The sequence below is a fragment of the Citrus sinensis genome, chromosome 6 (assembly GCF_022201045.2).
Source record: "Citrus sinensis cultivar Valencia sweet orange chromosome 6, DVS_A1.0, whole genome shotgun sequence".
In the NCBI taxonomy this organism is placed as follows: domain Eukaryota; kingdom Viridiplantae; phylum Streptophyta; class Magnoliopsida; order Sapindales; family Rutaceae; genus Citrus; species Citrus sinensis.
In genome coordinates this window covers 11,849,972-11,871,922 of record NC_068561.1, presented here as the reverse complement: position 1 = coordinate 11,871,922, position 21,951 = coordinate 11,849,972, and the positions used below count along the sequence as shown (strand labels likewise).

The 21,951-nt window shown below is 34.6% G+C and overlaps 2 protein-coding genes across 11 annotated transcripts; both read left to right on the top strand.

Annotated features, from left to right (window-relative positions):
* The first annotated feature begins 1,020 nt into the window (after positions 1-1,020).
* On the top strand, positions 1,021-7,715 carry LOC102624322 (nuclear transcription factor Y subunit B-8). 7 transcript variants are annotated; one of them, XM_052443631.1, is made up of 7 exons: positions 1,021-1,230; positions 1,389-1,628; positions 1,728-1,857; positions 2,081-2,103; positions 2,218-2,292; positions 2,426-2,476; positions 5,493-7,357. In XM_052443631.1, the coding sequence occupies exons 2-7, from the start codon at positions 1,411-1,413 to the stop codon at positions 5,515-5,517; spliced, it is 522 nt and encodes a 173-aa protein (XP_052299591.1). In that variant the 5' UTR covers positions 1,021-1,230; positions 1,389-1,410; the 3' UTR covers positions 5,518-7,357. The 7 variants fall into 7 exon arrangements, with proteins under 7 accessions (XP_052299591.1, XP_052299596.1, XP_052299595.1 ...); XM_052443635.1 differs by lacking the exon at positions 5,493-7,357 and adding an exon at positions 7,374-7,715 and having other exon boundaries at positions 1,022-1,230; XM_052443630.1 differs by lacking the exon at positions 5,493-7,357 and adding an exon at positions 3,305-3,580 and having other exon boundaries at positions 1,022-1,230; positions 1,393-1,628.
* A 2,150-nt stretch (positions 7,716-9,865) lies between these two features.
* LOC102625174 (E3 ubiquitin-protein ligase UPL4) lies at positions 9,866-21,851 on the top strand. 4 transcript variants are annotated; one of them, XR_370939.4, is made up of 19 exons: positions 9,866-10,225; positions 10,721-11,412; positions 11,509-11,619; positions 11,735-11,851; positions 11,960-12,118; positions 12,220-12,381; positions 12,851-13,003; positions 13,082-13,203; positions 13,290-14,481; positions 14,803-15,960; positions 16,068-16,298; positions 16,396-16,500; positions 17,226-17,306; positions 17,389-17,457; positions 17,550-17,678; positions 17,782-17,865; positions 17,980-18,062; positions 19,288-19,542; positions 21,483-21,851. XR_370939.4 is itself a non-coding variant. In XM_006480536.4 (18 exons), the coding sequence occupies exons 2-17, from the start codon at positions 10,780-10,782 to the stop codon at positions 18,043-18,045; spliced, it is 4,572 nt and encodes a 1,523-aa protein (XP_006480599.1). In that variant the 5' UTR covers positions 9,866-10,225; positions 10,721-10,779; the 3' UTR covers positions 18,046-18,062; positions 18,135-18,385. The 4 variants fall into 4 exon arrangements, 3 of the variants coding, with proteins under 3 accessions (XP_006480599.1, XP_006480598.1, XP_024956054.1); XM_006480536.4 differs by lacking the exons at positions 19,288-19,542; positions 21,483-21,851 and adding an exon at positions 18,135-18,385; XM_006480535.4 differs by lacking the exons at positions 19,288-19,542; positions 21,483-21,851 and having other exon boundaries at positions 17,980-18,385.
* The last annotated feature ends 100 nt before the right edge of the window (positions 21,852-21,951 follow it).

Sequence of the window (21,951 nt, the reverse complement as noted above, 5' to 3'; positions counted from 1 at the left end):
ATTGGCGCATGAGATCTATTTTAGAGCAAGAAGTTGGTTCAAACATGAAGTTATTAAATGTTCTAGATATTTCTTAGGAGATAAGTAAGGCAAGAAAATCATATTTAATCCTATTCAGATTCATGTGAATTATAAGAGGAAAGAAACTTTTATTTGGAAAGAATTTAAATTTTTTAAGACTTGTTATTTTGGTGAAACTCTAGTGCCTATATAAAGAGAGGTATTTCACAATTGAAGTTTGATCGCAAAACACAAAATATAAAGTAGAGAAGCAAAATTCAATCTCATCTCTAGAGAATCCGGATTTGGCGCATAATATTGTGTTGATTTGTTTTTTTGTTTTTAATTTTCTTTTCATCTCTGTGAAGAGTTTATGTGGATCTTGGATCACTAGACATTGAAAAATTGAAAATTGCTATTGATCACTTTGCGAAGTGCCTTGAGGATCGTGGATCAAGAGGGGTACCAATTATTCAAGAGAAGCAATTCATTCTAAGGTTAAGTAAACTGTATGGTGATAAACTTTAAGTGAGAGTCTTAAGTTTGGTAAATCCATAAGTTATAACATCTCAACTTAGTAAATTATTTTTTATCTGAGCGTGGTCTCGTGGATGTAGGATTGATTAATCCGAACCACATAAAAATGTTCATGTCATTTATTTTCTGTATTTTATTTTGTTTTTGGAAAATTAATATTTTTTATGCGGATAAACAGTAAACGTGAACAGTAATAATGAACAATATTTTCAAAAAAAATTAACTAAGTAATTAATTTTTAATTTTTAATTATCTACATCTATTTTTGATAGATCTAAATTTCTTTCATTAATGATGATGTTATGTCTATAATTATGATATAAATGCACATGATGAAAATAAATTTTATACGAAGTGTTGTCCCAACCGTTTTCAAAATGCAAATTGAAAACGACACCGTGGCAGGCGGAACACGTGGTCAAATCCGATTGCCCTGGCTCCGAATCTAGAAACAAGAAAGGCATAAAACCCGGAAAATTAAGAAAGAATAAAAAACAAAACAAAACAAAAGAGAAAAAAATAAACCAACGGTGTTGATAAACTCCATTGTTACATCTGAGTCGTCTCCTTTCTGGTGTCTTCTCCAGCGTCCGATCCCCCATCTTTCTTCTCCAATCCTCTCCATCTAAAGCCTCTCCCTCTCTCGCGCCCTTTTACAAATCCCCCCTCTTCCTACTCTCAACACCTCATCAGGTCCGTTAACTAACTCTCTCTCTCTTAACTAACTACCTATGCCCCCTCCGTCTCTCCTCTCTTTCTTCACACATCTCTCGCGTTTTCTCTCTTAGGCTTTCGATTATCGGTTTTGGTTTCAGTTATGATAATGATGATTGTTTATTTACTTTGTCAAGCTAGGGTTTTCTTTCATTTGAGATGGCGGCCGAGGCACCGGCGAGTCCAGGAGGCGGCAGCCACGAGAGCGGCGAGCAGAGTCCGAGATCCAACGTCCGCGAACAAGACAGGTACCTTCCGATCGCTAATATTAGCCGGATCATGAAGAAGGCGCTCCCTGCTAACGGAAAAATCGCTAAGGACGCTAAAGAGACTGTCCAGGAGTGCGTTTCTGAGTTCATCAGCTTTATCACCAGCGAGTATGACGTCGTCGTTTTGTTTCTCTTTATTTTCGTTTGTTTTTTTTTTTCCTTCTTTCTTTTGTGGTTGATTTATTTTTGTGGTCGTTCGTTTTGTAGGGCGAGTGATAAGTGTCAGAGAGAGAAGAGAAAGACGATTAACGGTGATGATTTGCTTTGGGCTATGGCAACGTTAGGCTTTGAGGATTATATTGATCCGCTGAAAATTTACCTAACCAGATACAGAGAGGTGATTTGCGTTACTTTTTGATTCTCGTTTGTTTTGTTTTTATTAGTCCGTTTGTTTACTTGCTATGAAAATGGAGAGCATTTAGAAGACTGATGACTATTAAATTTATAAGGTTCTAAATTTTGTATGGATTTTTGTTTTTGATGTTTATTTCTTGATTTATTTTAACTAATGTAGTTTTTTTTCCTCCCCATTTTTTTTTGTCTTTTTTGTTGATACTGAGATTGCAATGTTGTGCAGATGGAGGTAACTTTATTTTTCCTCACTAAATCATCTCTCTTTTTTACTAAAATTTCCTGTTTTAAACTTTTGATTTGTTTTTTATTTATATTAGATTATGCTAATTACGGCAATTTTTAGGGTGACACCAAGGGTAATGCAAAAGGTGGAGATGCATCTGCTAAGAAAGATGGTCAACCAAACCCAAACACTCAGGTAGAATCTGTTTTTCTTTAGTATTTTTAATTTCTGATAAACATGCGTGCATCGATTTTTTTATTCTTTAGAATTAAAATTAACAAGCTTTTTCGGATTTTCTTAATTTCTTTCTTTTGTACAATTTTGACAGCTTGCTCATCAAGGCTCCTTCCCGCAAGGTGTTAACTATGGGAATTCTCAAGTAATCTCTCTCTCTCTCTCTCTCTCTCTCATCCCTATAAAAATTCATGCACTGAATGAACACTTTGAAATGAATAGCCTGTGCATGCAAATTTTTCTGTATCACTTGTTATCAAGATTTGTAGTTAAGTGGAATATTGTGAGTGATGATACTACACCAAAAAATAAACTAGAATATTTACAATAGAGTTGAAGCTGCTGCAAATGCAGTAATGCCAGCTGGGATCCAAAAGTAAAAAGTCACCTAGTGTTTATACATGATCTGGCTAGGCACAATGTAGACTAAGCTGATAATACCTGTTGGGTTGTGTCAATATTTGCCTCTAGGACACTAGTTAAGGAGTCAAATATAGTAATAGTGAATGTGATCTTTATTATTAAGAAAACTTATTATAACTAAATGTGATTGAGAATCCTATAAAAGGTAATAACAAACTTATTGATTGCAATTTCTAACTTGGTGCTTGTTAATGGGGTCTGTCTTTGTTTACCGTATTCCTCTCTTGCTCCAGCCTGTATGTATAATTAACATGTGTACTTACATATGATTTTGACATATCTTCTGGATTGCAATTTGGGAAATTTGTAGTTTAGCCAATATTCGTGTTTATTAGTAAATGGGTTCAATTTATTTTTTATTTGTATTATTCAGATTAGAATGGTTAAATAATATGATGCCTTGTTTCTGAATTGCTTCTAGGGTCAACGTATATTAGGTGATACTTTGAATTTTTGTGACATTTCACACTGTGCTTGCATTACTTATGATTTAGTAAGGTTGAAATATGCTTTGAGATGTTTTTACCCTGCTTTGTTTTCTTAAATCCAGGGAAGCATATACAATTACCAACTAGGGGATTTCAGTAGCATATGATACAGATACTTCTTGACATGTTATGAAGAACTACTGACCAGTCATGATCAATACTGTTCAGTTTGCTGTTACAGAAAAGCATCAGTCCTGTTTGTCTGGGATTTGATGAAAAAAATTGTTTATTTCCGACTTTATGTTAGTTTGTTAATGTTATTTGTTTTTGCATTAAAGTAACATTGTATAGCGGATATTCAGCTATTGCTAGTTATAAAGATGCTCTTCAACTATTAATCTATCCATTCTTTTTATCATCTTTTTTTATTCGAGGTATCATTGAACAGTACTTTCTTCTTTCTTGGTTTTTGGTTCCTGGCCAGAGGAGCAAAGGTCTTCTTAATTTTTTTTTTTTAAATATGAGCTATTTCACTTTGTTTCGTTTTCCACTTGTTTGACTCGGATTTTTGTCCCATGGGCTGTTACAAAATTCGCAATTCTGTAATGAAGTAACTGAAGAACCCCTTAGGAAGAGCTCTTGCATATTTCCTTGAAGCATTCGGCTCAGGGTTTGAACTTTGTGATTCCTTTGAGTAAAATTTGGAAAGAGGATGAAAAAGGAAGGAAAAAAGAGAGAAGTTTTCTGTGGGTGCTGGGGTTGAGGGATGTAAGTTTCTGATTTGTCTTCATCCAGGTTCTTAATTCCTTATTTACGTCATCAGTGACATACTAAAGCTCGATGTTGATCCATTAAACAAGGGTATGTTGGTGGGATTGGGAATCATGGCCCTAGTTAAAGATTTTGAGGACATGCTGTTTGTTGATTATTTGGATTTTAGACTCTTATCAACTTGTAAAGGTCTGGAACTTTAAAAAGAAATAATGAGATATACAAGTTTTAGTTATCCGTTACTTCTACGAGACTTTTAGGCACTTCAGTAATTTGGGGGAGATTTATCATAGGTGTTTGTTTTTTGATAAGAAACTGAAAAATGTATTACTGAAGAAGATTTATAATCGGTTTTTCTTCTGTGTCAAATATTTTCCTTTACAAAATTTTTTATATTTATTTTAATTCCTTTAAGATGTCTGTTGTTATTGCGGCCTTCATATCTTTCTTGATGTGTTCACCCTTCTTTTGGGAAGACATCATATTCTTATAGAGTTTATGCTGGAAGTTCTTATCAACTGGGATCATTTCCCCCTATGTAGTTTGGTAATTTGAGATCCTCTAATACCGTTGAGCCACTCGCAGATGTTATTTTATAATTTTTTGTTTTCATTTCAAAGAATCTTCCTCTTCCTTGATGCTTCTGCTGAGATACAAGAATACTGAAATCTTGAAGTTGCATTGAAACCTTAGCTCTGTGACGTAAGAGGGACATGCTTAGTCTTATTTTTTATTCTATTTTTATTTTTTATTTTTCATTTTAATTATAACGCATGCACCCATTGAAGTTCAAACACAGGATCTGAACCTTAGGATGACCACTCCTGACCACTGGAGCTCAGTCTTAGTTTAATTGTCCTATATTAATAAATAACTAAAGAAGTGAAATGGAATGGAAACTTTAGTCTTTGACCAAGAAATCCTCCTCAGCTTCCAAAATTACCAGTTATTCAACTCTTCCCAATTTTTCTTCCTTCTATTCAATCATATCCAGATTGATGGAGCTTCTCTAACGATGATCGAAAAGTGTAAAACGAAAATATACATATCTGAGCAGCAATGCTTGACAAGGGATAGGTAGATAGGTCAATTTTTAGCATATTTGTATCCGTTGAAACTGATTTGCACCATATGATATCAAACCTAGTCATTTGGTTTCGCAGAATATCTTGTGACTGATTCCAGAATTCAGTAGATTGTAACTGACGTAGTGCAAGATCTGAACAATAAGTCTGTGCTCTGGTTCATTGAATGTTTTTTGAAAAACAAAAATTGGAAAACATAAAACCTTTGGAAGTCATATACAATTTGTTACTTTGAATATTTTTGCATTTCGCTATGTAACAATTTTTTTGTCTGTGAGAATCCAAAGCCTCATGAAAGCTTGTTTATTGCTATAAAGGAAAATCTGTTTGGATTAGTTGTGTTGCTAAATTTAGAGCAGTTAACCATATTTTACAAAATGCACGTAACTTCATGTATATTACATTACTATCTTTTGACTATTTGTGAGTGTTTGTTTTAATGATGTGTCTGCAGTGCATCAATGGATCATCAATATTAACACAATGAACTGCTTCAGCGGCACAATCAATGGAGAACTACATTGCATTCTATACTAAATGGAAACTCTCTTAAGATGACTGGCGCATCTAGAAGTTATTGCTAGCATTTTGACCTTGATTCTATATTTACTTTTTGTTACAGGCACCTTTCTATCACAACTCACAAGTTACATCTTTTGCTTTAGTACATACGATATAATTGTTTGATAAGTTGTTTTATTGTGAAATACATGTTGGATGGTGAATGTATCATTTTGTGGTGTGGAGTTGTTTCATGCATTGTCTCTGTTGGGTGCTTTAGTACTTGGGCCATAGGTCACTTTGCTTCAATGGTGCACAACATAGTTAAATGCTGCATTTATTATGTTATTAGTCCATTAGAGAGCTTTTATCCTATCTTTATTTGGACCGAAAATTCACATCCTTATCTCTGCCAGTTTGAGCTGTGCAGATATTAATTTACAATTTTACTCAGAGCCTTCTTCCATTTTCTAGGAAATGACTCAGGATAGAATATGAATTTCCATATTATATGTAGAGCACCCAGATTTTAGGCCAATATATAGTTCATTGAATAACCATGACCTGAGCATGAAAGAGGACTGTTAGACCATCGTGGCATTGTTAACCTTTGGTTTTGTGATGTAACAACTTCCTTTCTTGCACGAAACCATGCCAATTTAACAGTTGCTTCACACAACCCCCCCACAATTTTGTTATTTCCTGTTGCTGTAGTTGTCACTTTAGGACCAACATTATCTTGTAATTATGAGCTCTCCATGTAGTGGTTGCTGTTTCCATTATCTCACTACCAGCACTATGAACTTTTCCACCATAATCACCGGTGCCATCTTGCCTTCTCCAGCACATTTACTGTGCCTTTAGTACAGTTAAGAACCTATTTGGTATTGTTGTCTAGCAGTTGTGAGGCCAAAGTGTTTGGTAAACACTTGCAATTCGGAAATTAAGGTGATTTTACTCCCCGGTTGTTTGAGGAAAAACAGGACTTTTATTTTTCCTATTATTTTTTCAAGATCATTAATGTTAGAAGTCGTATTTATTAACACCATCAACTTATATTTTACAGCAAGAACTTACATTTCCCGGAAGCTATGGCTTTTAAGGCCTTAAAATTGCCATACCAAGTGAAGCCTAGTTTTACAAGTCCTCGCTATTCTAACCTCATCCATGTGTGATACTTACTGAACATCCCCAATTACCATCGTATTTCCAGTCCAAGACTTGAATGTAGAGTTTCTCCAGTCATGTGTAAGGAAAGACCAAGTGGTTGTCAGTGTTGACATGGTGGAAGAAGAATGCTGGTGGTCCTGGAAGGCAAACATGTTTATTTTTTTCTTGGTTTTGTTGGGAAAGGGGATGGGGTGAGTGTGGATTTGTTTATTGCTTCATCAACAATACCTCAATAATGAAGTATGAGATGAATCTGGACTGGACACCTTTAACGTTACAGTCTTGATACGTCTGTTTACCTTAGCCAAAACTGAGAAGTATTTTAAGAAATTGTCTAATTGGAGTGTCCATGTGAAATGATTTTGAGAAAGCAATCTCAATTTTCTGTACCATAGTTAAAAAATTTTTCGAAAATTTTAGAGTATGTCTGTGTGTGGATGTGGGGTGATTTTTTGTGTTGTCGGTTCATGTTTCGGCTACTCCTGATGAGTGTGACCTTTCATGATTTGGGGTTTATTTTTATTTGTTGTCTGGGTAATTAAGTTCAATTTGTTTTGATAAATTCAGTCGATGCAACATTGCTTGCTATTTCATCTTCAGCTACACGAATCCATGCTTTGTTGGTTCTGATGATCTTTATATTGGTGATTTTAATTGCTTGCAGTCAGAGGCACAACATATGATGGTTCCTATGCAAGGCACAGAGTAAGCTTCTCCTCTGCGAAAATGAATCACAGATATCCCAATGAAATTGAAGATCTTGTTTGGTGCACAAAGCACGAATTGTACCCAACCATTTACCTAATGCGAGCCATTGTCATTACTGCTAGTTCAGTCAATTTGTTGCGTCTTCATTTATTTATCTTGCTAGTGCTGTACATTTTCTTTCTAAATAGAATGATTGTTTGAAGATTTATTATTATTATTATTTTTGGTGTAAATCTTGGGACTATTTATTTCTGTAATAGAGAGGCAGACAATGGAAAGGAATTAATTTTTATTATCAGCTGATTAGGAAGCTTTTTATAATATTAGTCTGATTTTGGGGAGTTCTTTAGTGAAATATTGGTTTTATTTGTCTTATTTTCTCAAGGCTTGGGCAGTGTTTAGAGGCGGGAGGGTCGGTCGGTCAATTCGGATGATGGAGAAATTTGAAAGAATGATTGAACATTTAGGATATACCGTCTTGTTAACGATGGGTAATTTTCTTGAGGAGAACTGGTTGGTGGGTGTTTCACTTTTCAACAAAACATTGGTTATGAATTTGGATTTTTCTCGTGTCAATTTTCCAAGTCAAAAAGTTATTTTTAGCTTTTCTGCTGCATCCGCTGTGAGAGGCTCCCTTCACGTGTAAGTTATGGAAGATTGATTTAAAGCCTTCAGACCGGTTACTACTTTGTTCAATTTCGTTAATCAATAAACAGCCGATGAAAACAAGAATCAGAGATATGATATATAAACATTACCATTTTCATGAATCTCTTGTCGTTTGGGTTACACGACGCCACGTATTTGGTCATCTATCTGTCTGTTTGTCAAATTTGATTCCCTCTTCTACAAAAGCAACCGATCAAGGTTGCAACATTAGAACTCTTAGGCCTTTTTTCATTAGCTCAAGCTACCATTTATTTAATCATTTATACCATTTTTTGTCATTTATTCCAATCTCAATTGCTTTATTGCTAGTCTATTTTTATTATTTATTATTTGTTACAATTAACTTATAGCTTCTTGATTCACACACTGAAGTTATTCTTTGCCTCTTTTCATGTGATATCATTTTGATTTTGATATTATCATGTTAATCTCATTAAAATCAATTTAAATAAATAAAGGGTTTTGGTTTGTAACTATTGGAAAATAGTAACCGGTGACTAAGGGCTAAGTGGTGTGGTGGCTTCATCTAGTCACTGTGGTGGTGTAAGGTGGGTAGGTTTCTGGAATTGTATTCCTTTTTTATTATTTTTCAAGGATAATTGTGAAATAAGTGAGATTAATTAAAAAATAAGGGTTATTGAGAAAAATTGAGGGGTCAATCTCTCAACGTCAGCCAAATTGAATTAGGGTCAATTTGGTAATATATAGTTTTTAAAATAATTATTGTTAATTGTGTTATAAAAATAACCAACTATGAAGAGAATCAATTAAGAGTGATGATACAGCTATAAACTCTTGTACAAATTTATTTTGTACAAACTGACGTAGTATTAATTCATTGGTTGAATGAAAAATATAAAATAATAAAAAAAAATCATGTGGGGCAAGTGATATTTAATTTAACCAATCTTATCATACCACAACAGTTTGTACAAAATAAGTTTGTACAAGAGTTTGTAACTATATCATTACTCATCAATTAAATATCTAATAAAATTTATTTTTAACATCCTATAGATTTTAAAATCAATTGTATATATTTGATTAATTTTATTTTTAAATTTTTGTAAAAATACAAATAACTGAAATGGACATAAAGTTGAATAAAATTTATTTACACATTCATACACATAAATTTTTTTTATTATGTACATATTTATCTAATAATTGGTAACTAAATTTAATATCTTTATTTTATTAATTTAATATTTTTATTTGTTATCTCAAGATAATTAGTAATAATAGAGTTAGTTCCAATAAGACATCTGTAAAATAAATTTATATAAAAATATATAACTCATCATTTTTTTTATTTACTCACGTATTTATTAAAGCTTGGATACATGATTTGAACACTAATAAAACCCAATTAGCTACCACATAAGTTAAACCTTTGCTTCAAGTTCTAAAATATTTACCATCATTACGAAATAAAAAAAAAAAAAAAAGAAAACTTCGTCAATTGGACGGTTCAAAACTCCAAATGACAATCGCACTTGTTCTAAACAAAAACGTTTCCCTTCTCGAGGTCAACTTCATCATCTAAAAGAAAAATAATAATTAAATTTTAGAAAACAGAAAAGTCATTTTCCATTGGGCCCACATCTCGACCGAGATAAACACGGAATCATGACTGATCATCATGACATAGTGGCAAACGCCATATCATCAGATCAGAAGCTGTATCATCATTCCTCAATACACCCGCGAAGCAGAGAAGCCCTACCGCCATTAGTAGAAGCATAAAATAAAATCATCTAAATCCGCTACAGAAACAAACAGCCTCCCATGTATGTATCCCTCCCGTATAAACAGTACCCACCCTGTTCTCATCATCATCATCATTAATCACAATCACAATCACAATCACATACGCCAACTTAAATTTAATCAAATCAAATCAAATCGGTGAGGATCCTCTCACGGAATAGAAAGCACAGAGAAGCGAAAGATAGATGAGATAGATTTGTAGAGAGATCATTGTCAAAAGTAAAAGAAAGTGTAGCAACAACACTTCTATAGGGGAAAAAAAAAGGAAAGAAAAAAATAAAATCAAAACTAAGAGCCCTAGTTTTATCACCATTGAATTTCAGGTTTTCGGTTCTCTCGAAGGCCGATAAACTCAACAGCAACAACTAGGTACATTAAGAAAAGCTTCCTAATATTTCAATGTGATCGTCGGTTCTCGCGATTAATTTATTTGATTTTTAAAATTTTTTTTTTTGGCTTGGATTATCGTTTGCTTCACTTTAGTTTTTTAGTTACAAAATTCACTGTCGTTTATTTGGAGAGTGATTGTGTTGTGTTTGTTTCTTGATTAAATGATATTAAGTGTTTTCTTTTTCAATTAATCTGTTTGTTTATGCTTTTTTTTTTTCTCCTTCCTTTGTTGTTCTCGTAAAAAGGACCCGAACTTGCAACAGATGTAAAGTATTTAAAAAATATTTATATAGAAAAACTTTAAGGTCTTTGGTTTTGATGATTATGTAGGTTTTGGTGTTTTGAGTAACTGAGTTACTCTGTTTTTACCGTATTATGTTGTTTGTGAACTAAGTGCTAGTGGTTCTTGTTGGCTTGAGTCTATAAATTCCTGAAAATGGCTGCTCTTTTACATGGAAGATGTTGACTTTACAGGGGTGAATGTTTCATGGGAATTGGGTGGTGATTAACCAAAGAGATTGATTTGGTGACAAATGGGAAATCGTGGACAAAAGCGCATGGAAATGGCTGTTGATTTGCCGGATGATAAAAGAGCTTGTAGTTCATTGGACTTTCGGCCTAGCACATCTAACTCATCAGTCCAAACTCACTTGAATTCCACAAACTCCACTCCTGAAACCCATCATAATGATATGGATACTTCTTCTTCTGCTTCTGCTTCAAGCCGATCAGAAGAAGAACCTGAAAAAGATGCAGGGTATGGTTCGTGTGATTCTGATGATGCAGAACCAAGACACAGAGGTCTCAGGGAGTTACAGAGGAGAAGATCCTCTAGTGATCATGGGAAATTGAGGAGTATTTTGGCGTGTTTGAGTGAAGATACTGATCCTTCTAGGCAAATAACTTCACTGACTGAGCTTTGTGAAGTGTTGTCATTTGCTATGGAGGATTCACTTTCTAGCATGATGGCAGACTCGTTGTCCCCAGTTCTTGTAAAGCTGGCAAGGCATGAGACTAATCCAGATATAATGTTATTGGCTGTTAGAGCTATAACATATTTATGTGATATATTTCCTCGATCATCGGGTCTGCTTGTTCGACACGATGCAGTTCCTGCTCTTTGTCAAAGATTAAAGGCGATTGAGTACTTGGATGTAGCTGAGCAGGTATTCTTTGTTTCGTAGTTAATTTGTCTGCTTTTGATTCATCTTATTTATTAATATAAGTCAATTTATTGAGGCTGTAACTTTCTTTTTATGTAGTGTTTGCAAGCATTGGAGAAAATTTCCCGGGATCAACCACATGCTTGCTTAGAGGGTGGGGCTATTATGGCTGCTTTAACTTATATTGATTTCTTCTCGACTAGTATACAGGTAAATGAAAATCCAATTATTTGAGAATGAATAGATGTTAATTTTAGCTAGCATTGCCTTATGGTTTCAATTTCTTTGAGATAAGGCTTTTAACTTTTCCTTTAATCTGCAATAGAGAGTTGCACTTTCCACTGTAGCCAACATATGTAAGAAACTTCCTTCAGAATGTCCGTCACATTTAATGGAGGCTGTTCCCATATTGAGCAATCTTCTTCAGTACGAGGATCGACAGGTAGGTATTGATTGGTATTTTGCTCTCTGAGATTATTGCTTCCGTAGATTTATCTATTCCGATATTTATTGACCTACTAACACAAATCTCTGTTTGAATTTTTTTCAGCTGGTTGAGAGTGTAGCCATTTGTTTGATAAAAATAGCAGAGCAATTAAGTCAATCTTCTCAGATGCTGGATGAACTTTGTAGCCATGGGCTGATTAATCAGACCACGCATCTCTTAAACTTGAATAGCCGAACTACTCTATCCCAGCCAATTTACTATGTATGTGAAATTTTCTTAGTTGTTTTGTAAGATAAAACTTTCTTGTTCTCTTTAGATTTCCTGCCCTAGAATTATTGACACTTTACAGTTCTGGTTGGCAGGGTTTGATTGGGTTACTTGTCAAAATTTCTTCTGGTTCAATTGTAGCTTTCAAAATGTTATACGAGCTTAATATTGGCAGGATATTGAAGGATATTTTATCAACTTATGACCTCTCACATGGAATGTCTTCTCCTCATATGGTTGATGGTCATTGCAATCAGGTTACACCTTAGACCTTTCAATATGCTTGCTCTAGTGGCATGTTTATCTGGTTGATTGCTTTTTCCTTTTTTTTTTTTTTTTTTTTTTTTGGGTCTATGTGCTTGATTTGCATTTTAACCAACATGGGTTATTGTAATATGGTCGCTCCTATCACTTGGGATTACCAATTTTTTGAAATTCAGTAGCAAAAGAAGAAACAAATAATTGAGAAAAGGATAGAGTAGGTCTAATGATGTACTAGGCAATTTCAATATTCGCATTCAATTTGCAGTGCATGTGTCTGGAGACTACAATGTGTTAGGGGGGTTTTAAGTTCATCCTTAGTTTAGCATTCATAAAACAGGGTTTGCTACTTAGTAATTTTTTCCATCTAAGTTTCTATGAATTTAGATTGATTATGCTAGTAAATTGAATTATTTTAATACCCTCAAAAACGATCAGAGTTGATGTTGATCTGTTTCTTCCCAGGTACATGAAGTTTTGAAGTTGCTAAATGAGCTTCTTCCTACTTCAGTTGGAGATCAGTGTGCGCAACAAGTGTTGGATAAGCAATCATTTTTAGTTGATCGTCCTGATCTTCTTCAAAACTTTGGAATGGATATACTTCCCATGTTGATCCAGGTTGGTTTTATGGTATTTACAGCTCAGCGCTTGTTGCTTTTCTTTTCCAGTATAATATATCCTTTGCCCCTTTCGCAGGTGGTTAATTCTGGTGCAAATATCTTTGTTTGCTACGGATGCCTCTCTGTAATCAACAAGTTAGTTTATTTGAGCAAATCTGACATGCTTATTGAATTGCTTAAGAGTGCCAACATTCCGAGGTGAACTTGGCTTTCTCATCATTTCTGTAGGAAATTTTGAGCATGTTTCAACTATTGCTAATGAAGTTCTTTGGTTATCTTGGCAGCTTTTTGGCTGGAGTGTTTACTCGAAAGGACCATCATGTGGTCATATTAGCTCTAGAGATTGCTGAAATGATCCTGCAAAAGCTTTCTGATACTTTCTTAAACTCTTTTGTAAAAGAGGGTGTCTTTTTTGCCATTGATGCACTATTAACGCCAGAAAAATGTTCGCAGCTGTTTCCAGCATTTAGTGGCATCCAGCTTTGCCCTAGCTCAAGTCAGAAGTGTGCTGGAAGGGAGGTTCTGAGATGCTTATGTAATGCTTTTGATACTGGTCTGTCTTCTTCAGCTTCAGAAAAACAATCTTGCAAGCTTGATAAAGATTCTGTTCATAATCTTGCAAAGAGCATTATAACCAAATACTTCTCACCAGAATTATTTGGCTCTGATAAAGGACTGACTGATATTCTTCAAGACCTTAGAAGTTTTTCTGCTGCTTTGACCGATTTGATGAATGTGTGCACTAATAATGAAGCTCATGCACGGGATGAAGAGAAATTTTATTGTATTTTACATCAGATTATGGAAAAGCTTAATGGAAGAGAACCGGTTTCCACTTTTGAGTTCATCGAGAGTGGAATTGTCAAATCGTTGGTTACATACCTGACAAATGGATTGTATCTGAGAGACAACGCGGAGCTTCATATTCCACATAATGATTTATTTGTAGTAGAAAAACGATTTGAGGTGCTTGCAAGACTACTTTTGCCTTATTCAGACAATCTCTCTGAGGACTCACTGGTGTCAGCTCTGATACAGAAATTACAAAGTGCATTGTCGTCTTTAGAAAATTTCCCTGTTATTTTGAGTCATTCATTCAAGCTGAGAAGTTCATATGCTACTGTTCCATATGGACGCTGCATATCACATCCATGTCTCAGGGTTCGTTTTGTGAGGGGAGATGGGGAGACATGCTTATCTGATTTCTCAGAAGATCTTTTGACTGTTGATCCTTTTTCTTCTTTGGAAGCTATTGAAGGATATCTGTGGCCTAAAGTTACTATCAAAGAATCCAAAGATGTAGAATCAGATTGCCTGATGGATCAAATGAACGGCCAACCTCTTCATTTGTCATCAAATTCCAAATCTATCCTAGGGGAAAGTTCAGAATCTATGGAACATGAGAGCACTTCTGCTGTATTAACTCCTGTGAAGCATGATAGCATATCCTCTACCTCTGGTGTTCCGAAGATGCAGGTAGTTCATAGTACTTGGTTAACTAACTTAAAGATTTGTTATTTGCTACTTTCTGCATTGTTTTATTTTTTTGGGTGCAACACTTGTTATTTATGAACTATATTTTTACTGGAGTACAAACTTAGCATATAATATTAAGTTGTGTTTCAGTTGCAGCCTTGCTAAGCTGCCATTTGTATGTTTTGTACAAGCTGTTTATCTACATTGTTGTTTTAGATATTCATATTGTTCTCTTCTCCTTCACAAATTGAGTGCTATTCTTTTTTTAATCAGATTGAAATCCTTACATGCCTTACATTGCCATTATGTTTTATTTTTCAGGATTGTAAGATCAAACTTACGTTTGACCTAGACGGGCAAAAGCTGGAGCGGACATTAACATTGTATCAGGCAATTCTTCAAAAGCAAATAAAAACAGATGGTGAAGTTATTGCCGGGGCAAAATTGTGGAGCCAAGTATACACAATAATTTATAGAAGAGCCATGGAATCTAAATGCAATGATCCTAAAAAATGTGTCCATTTGCATCCAATGTCCTCTGTATCAGATGGAGATGAGGCACGTTTGCATTGTGCTTCATTTTTCTCCAGCTTGTTTGCTTGTCAACTGGCCTTTGAGTTGGATAATTCAAGTCCTATTTATGATATATTGTTCCTACTTAAGAGTTTGGAAGGCATGAACAGGTTAACATGTCATTTGATATCTCATGAGAGAATACGTGCATATGCTGAAGGCAGATTTGATAACTTGGATGACCTGAAGGTAGCAGTTCACTCATTGCGACAGAATGATTTTGTGAATAGTAAGTTGACAGAAAAACTAGAACAACAGATGCGCGACAGTGCGGCTGTTTCAACTGGTGGTGTGCCGTCATGGTGTAATCAGTTAATGGCTTCATGCCCATTCTTGTTTAGTTTTGAAGCAAGGTGCAAGTATTTTCAGTTAGCAGCATTTGCTCCACGACAGGTTCAGCCTCATCCATTATATCGCAGTAACTCAGGTGCCCCTACTGACAGGCGATCAGCTGCTGTTGGCTTGCCGCGGAAGAAGTTTTTAGTTTGCCGGAACCGGATTCTGGAGTCTGCCACACAAATGATGGATCAGCATGCTCGTAATAGAACACTTGTCGAAGTGGAATATGATGAAGAAGTTGGTTCTGGTCTTGGTCCTACATTAGAGTTTTATACTCTTGTCAGTCATGAGTTTCAGAAGTCTGGTATGGGCATGTGGAGAGATGATCACAGTTCAGTAACTGTCAGGAAAAGCTTGGAAATTGGGAATTCTGATATTGTAATGTCTCCTTTTGGTCTGTTTCCCCGTCCCTGGTCATCTGCCGTAGATACATCATATGGGATACAGTTCTCAGATGTATTAAAAAAGTTTGTTCTTTTGGGTCAAGTTGTGGCAAAGGCTCTTCAAGATGGAAGGGTCTTGGATCTGCCTTTCTCCAAAGCCTTTTATAAGCTCATTCTTGGAAAGGTACTTTTTCTGTCTCAGATTTAGAGTAATACTTATGTCGACTTGTGGCGAAAGTTTGATTTTTTATGCTAGTTGAATTGCTACTTAAGCAAACTCGTTTGCTACAGGAACTTAGTTTGTATGACATCCAATCATTTGACCCTGAGCTTGGTAGGACTCTGCTGGAGTTTCAGGCCATTGCTAATAGAAAAAAACATTTGGAATCAACTTCTGAAGAAAGGTCAATGTTTGGCCTTGAATCATGTTTTCGGAATACCCGAGTTGAGGATCTCTGTCTCGATTTTACACTACCTGGGTACCCTGATTATGTTCTCACTTTTGGGCCTGATCATAAAATGGTAAGGAATCGTATACTGTAATTACATCTGTTTTTCCTCAGCTCTATTAGTTAATATATTGAAACTCAAATGAATTTATTGATTGTCAACTTTGCAGGTGAATATGAACAACTTGGAGGATTACGCAGAACTTGTTGTGGATGCTACGATACATACTGGAATATTCAGACAAATGGAAGCTTTCAAGTCTGGATTTTGTCAAGTATGTGATATTTCACACTTCATCAACGTTGATTATCCTGGTTACATTCTACTACTTTCTTCAATGTGTTGTTACCCTAAGAGAAAGAGTGGAACATGTTTAGCAATTTCCTGGGAAAATGTTTGGGTTTCACAAGTTAAAAAGAAACCTGATGGTAGTTGATGGTATGTGTGTGTAGATGTTGTATGGTGCTTATAAATTATAATTTGCATATTGTTCTTTTCTTCAACTTTGTGATCATGAAAAGATGGTTAGATAGCTTGTGAGAGTGACATAGACCAAAGAAAAGCCACCTATCTTTTATGACAACTCTCCTGTTCATAAGTTGGTTTGATTTGGATAATGTATTTGTTTTTCAGCCTTCACAAACTGTAGATATCGCTTAACGACTGTTTATTTGGGTGGAATGCTGTTGAAGAAAATATGTGAGAATATCATTGAGTGAGTGAGCTTAGTTGAGGGTTCTGTTCTTTCTGCAAAAGCAGAAGGATATTATTCCTTTCAAGGTTTTCCTTTGATGGATTTATTATCTAGAATAGGATTTGATTTTGATATGTGAATATATTACTTCAAAGATAGTCATAAGTTTTCTTTGATTGAAATGGCATATCCCTATTATCATCGTGTTACTTTTAGTGGAAATTTATATCCATAACAATTTCTCGATGAATGTTCTGTTTTGTGATTGATATTGTATTAATTTTATTTTTAACTTGATTCTTCAGGTTTTCCCTATTGAACATCTTAAGATTTTCACTGAAGAGGAGCTCGAGCGTTTATTCTGTGGAGAACGTGACTTTTTGGCTGTATGTATTTCTATAATTTTGTTGGTCCTTCCATGTGGAAGCATACAGACTTCTGGTACTAAGTTGTATTGTTTTCTAGCAGTTTAATGACCTTTTGGATCATATCAAGTTTGATCATGGATACACAGCTAGCAGTCCTCCCATTTTGAACGTTAGTGATGCTTATTTTCTCCTTTTTGGTGTTTTTGTTTTAACTTTTCATCCCATGATATTTCAGTCTTCTCTTACTCTTCTGAATGTCAGTTATTAGAAATAATACGGGAGTTTGACTACGATCAGAGACGGGCTTTTCTGCAGTTTGTGACGGGTGCACCTAGGCTTCCTCCTGGAGGTTTGGCATCACTAAATCCAAAATTGACAATAGTCCGAAAGGTTTGAGGGCCCGCAAATGCCTCTTTTTCCTCTGCATGTTTTGAACTTACTTTTAGCTACCACTGTTTCTCATTTTTTCTTTTTCTTTTCTTAACTTCTGCAGCATTGTAGCAACTGTGCCCATGCAGATTTACCCAGTGTGATGACATGTGCCAATTATCTTAAGCTGCCACCTTATTCATCGAAAGTAACCTTTCTTTCCTTTGTGCATGGATTTGACTTGTCTAAGGTTTTCCTCTACATGGGATTTCTCCAGTGGGTAAAAACTATGCCAATTCTGATGATTTTTTTTTTCCCCCAGGAGATGATGAAAGAGAAACTCCTGTATGCTATAACTGAGGGACAGGGCTCATTTCACCTCTCATAGCCATTCACATTTCACAGGTACACAAAATGTGAATTTGTAATTAATAGAAATAGGTGCTGGTGTAGATAACAAGGTAATGATAATAGCAGTGGTTTTTATTGATGGTTGCTGAGGGAGCTGATTGTCGCTAAGCAAAAGGAAGCTCTTAACTAATTCATTTGTGTGGGATTCTGTATATAAGTGAAAGTTCAGGAAGTTGTTTTGGTGGTTAAGTCGAGATATGCTTTAGAGGAAGAAACAGTGGGATATCAGATAGATGGGGATGCAGTTCTTTCTTACATTTCTTGTACAAATCTCTGTACAGACATCTTTCACATATAATTTAGTGTTCTCTTTTTTAGTTCCCTGCCCTGCAGCTACTCTTTTGTTTAATGGTTGTTTAAATAGTTAATAGACTTCTCGTTTTCATTATTTCCTTCGTGTGCCCCAGCTCGTTCAAGTCTGAAAGGGCTTTTGGAGAAGTTGGGCCTGTTACCAATTACATGGGTAAGCCCGGCCCAATTTGCCATAAGTAAGGTTGGCGAAAAAGCTCTGGCCAGCTTGGGCCTGGGTATGGGCTCGAAAATTATAAAATCCGCATAGGTTGAGCCTAGATAAAGGCTCAGTGAAAAAGTCCGGATTTAGTTTAGTCTTTTTAATTTATAAATAAAAAATAAAGTTAATTTAAATTTAAAAAAAAACGCCAAAATACAATTCTTGGGCCGGGCTCGGGTAGGGATTAGACTTTTTTATTAATTATAAAATGGTTTTTTAATTTAAGTAAAAACTATTTAATATAAAAATAATTATGTAATATGTAATAGACTAAGAGTTTAATACATAAAATGTTAGAAATACAATATAATAAATAACAAATTTTAGTACTTGGTAATATTGAAAACTACAGTTCAAGTGGGAACTTTATTTATTTAGCTGAATTTTGTAACAGAACAGGCAAGGCAAGAGGACAGTATCCAGTCCACGTAGTGCATTCCCCCACCTCCAACCGAATTGATAAAAGTTATAAACAAAAAAAAAGGGTAATTTTTAGGGACCTCCCCTGAGGTTTGGCGTATTTACACATAGATAGAATGTATTGATGTAATTACAGACACCACCCCTGCCGTTAGTATAAAAATATGTATAATGCAGCATAGAAGGGTAAATACGTAAAATCATATTTAAATTTTAAAATAATTCAAAATTTAAGCTGAAAATTTGTTGATGTCCGGGAAATATTGACTGTTACAATCTCTTGTCCAGTGCTTTGCGATACTTGATGGACAAAAGAAAGCAAAAATCTTCCCTTTATCTTTCACATAAGCAAAATCCAACATCAATTTCTGCTTTCTAAAGCTATCAAGAAGCAGCTCCTTTTGCCCAAAACTTTATCAAATTGAAGGAGAGTTCAGCTTCTGTTATGAACGAGATGAGTTCGAGTGGTGGCCCAAGACTTCCACGAAGTGAGTACTGGCAGTGAATGGCTTCAGCCGCGACTGGAATTGGAGCGAGAAAGAGGTTAGTCCTCATTTGTGACAGTTCAAAGATGCAAATAAGATGCAGTTGATTATTTTGTTGATTATTTTTTTTTAAGAATGGGTTGATTCTGAATTACTTACAAATGAAAATGGGCTTTCGAATTTTGATTTTTTTTTATGCATGTAGATCTCGACAAGTGTGGTCTCTGATTTCTTTTTCTGTTAGTCAATTATAGTAAGTTGTTGTTTTGATTGTTGTTCATCTTTTTTTATTTTTCTTTTATTTTTTTAATTTTAAATATTCACTGTGTTTTTCGTCTTTAGAATTGAAGAGCAGTTATTATGTGTTTATGTGTTTGTATTTTTTTGGCAAAAATCTGTGCTGAATTTATATGTTTAAATCTAGATGGCGATTTTACAGAAGCTGTTTTGGATGAAAGTACTTTCTATGAAAGCATCCATATAAGAGTCATTGCAATAATTTATTGAAAAACTGTTAAATTTTTCCAAAAGAAAACATACAGGGTTGAAATTCTCTCATATGCAAACCTTTTATGTAGCATATTATCTATGATTGGCTTTCTCCTGATATCTGCAAATTAAGTAAGGGTTTTGTTAACTAATTGCTTTGATACTTGGTAATATTCTACTAATGGAATAAAAGAAAGCATATACACAATTACACACACACATGCAGTAGAGGAGATAGATAGATATAACAACAATACCTTATGAGGCATGAGAGCTTTGGGAATCACTCTATGCAACAAACAAAACATTAACAGAGACATCTTGTAATTCTTTCGTGTATTTTATATGTAAAATAAAATATTAATATCAAAAGAAAGAAAAAGAAAAAAGAAACACTCAAGAAACAAATCATTTAATTCTACAGTTCCTTAGCCAAATCAATCTTACGCAGCTTTCCAATTTAAATTTATTTTGTTTTCCATTGATGGAAAAGCTATTTCATAGCCATAACAAGGTTCTTCAAATCTTTATTATGTCGATTTAATGCTTAATCATTTTATTATTATAAGCTGTCATGTTGGTAGCACATAGGTTGCAAATGAGGAACTAATTTATGGAAATGCAAGCAGAAAGTATTATTACAATCTGATGTTCTCATTCAAAAAAAAAAAAGATTATAATCACTGTGATACTTTCATCCTATCTTGATCTATTTGGAGTTGGAAGTATATCAAATTTGCTTTTAGAATATATCTTTTAAAACACAGCTTTAATTTGTTGTTCTATTAATTTTGTCTGGTTAAACAAGTTGGTGTTGGAGAAGAGAAAAACTAGCCAAACGATATCCATTGCTCACCTAGATCTGCATTTCCATCTCTTCCTTTTTATTTTCTTCTTTTAATTCCATTAATTCTTTTTCTTCCATGATGAGACATCTCCATCTCTTTCAAATGTTTTTGTTCATCCGGATAGTAACATAGCTGATGGATCTTAGACCTCATAGAATTAGAATTAGCGATGTTGATTTTTTTTTTCTAATCCTTGAACTTTAAATTGGGTTTGGGAGTTTCAATGGTTGTGCCAGCTTGTAATTTTCAATACTTAGGCAGCATGGTGCCATGGCTTTGAAAAGGCTGGTAATATCAATTCTCTTCCTTTGTGGCATGTATCGTTAAAAATTTTGAGCTCATAAGAGCATGTAATGTTAGGAAGCTTTCGTCACCAATAGTATTTTCATTCTCATATATTAAGACAATTATTTGCTTTTACACATAGAAAGAGTTGTACATATCAATTCCAAATTTGTCAACTACACACAGAGTTTGAAGTGTTTTGGCCTCTAAAACTTAAACTCAAACCAGCTTAGTCCATATCGTAATCTTGTTTGATGTTCTCATCTTGAAATGATTATTATTGATGGTATAATTTTCTTTAAACTTTCATGTAGCATATTTTAATTTATTAATGGTTTTTTGTTACTTACGATATGCTATTGTTTATAACTTGCAGCCATGTTTACATGGAGATCGGGCTGTGGTAGCTGGAGATGAGATTGATGTAGCAACAATAATTCCAGAGTAATACACCAGCTTAAAGAAGATGTGGCAGGATGTCAATGTCAAGAATGTTTGCTTTGACAAGCCTATAAGACATGCTAAGGAAGTGAGAGTTTATGTCATTTTGCCATGGCTCATTTGTTGTATGTTTGATTAACTGGATGTGTTTGAGCTTAGAAAATCCATATGGTTGAGACACTGTTTGATCTTGATTATGTTGCATGCTTCTATTGATGATTTGAATGGATGATATTATTGAAACAAATACAAAGATTTCTTAAGTAGAAGATGAAGAATAAATTGTGTTTTGATGATTTATTTACCTACAAAAGCCTCCATTTATAGCTGTTGTCGCTGTTCAAATTATTAACATTTATTTACAACGATAATAATGGTAGCTTCATTTGATTTTGAAGAGTTTT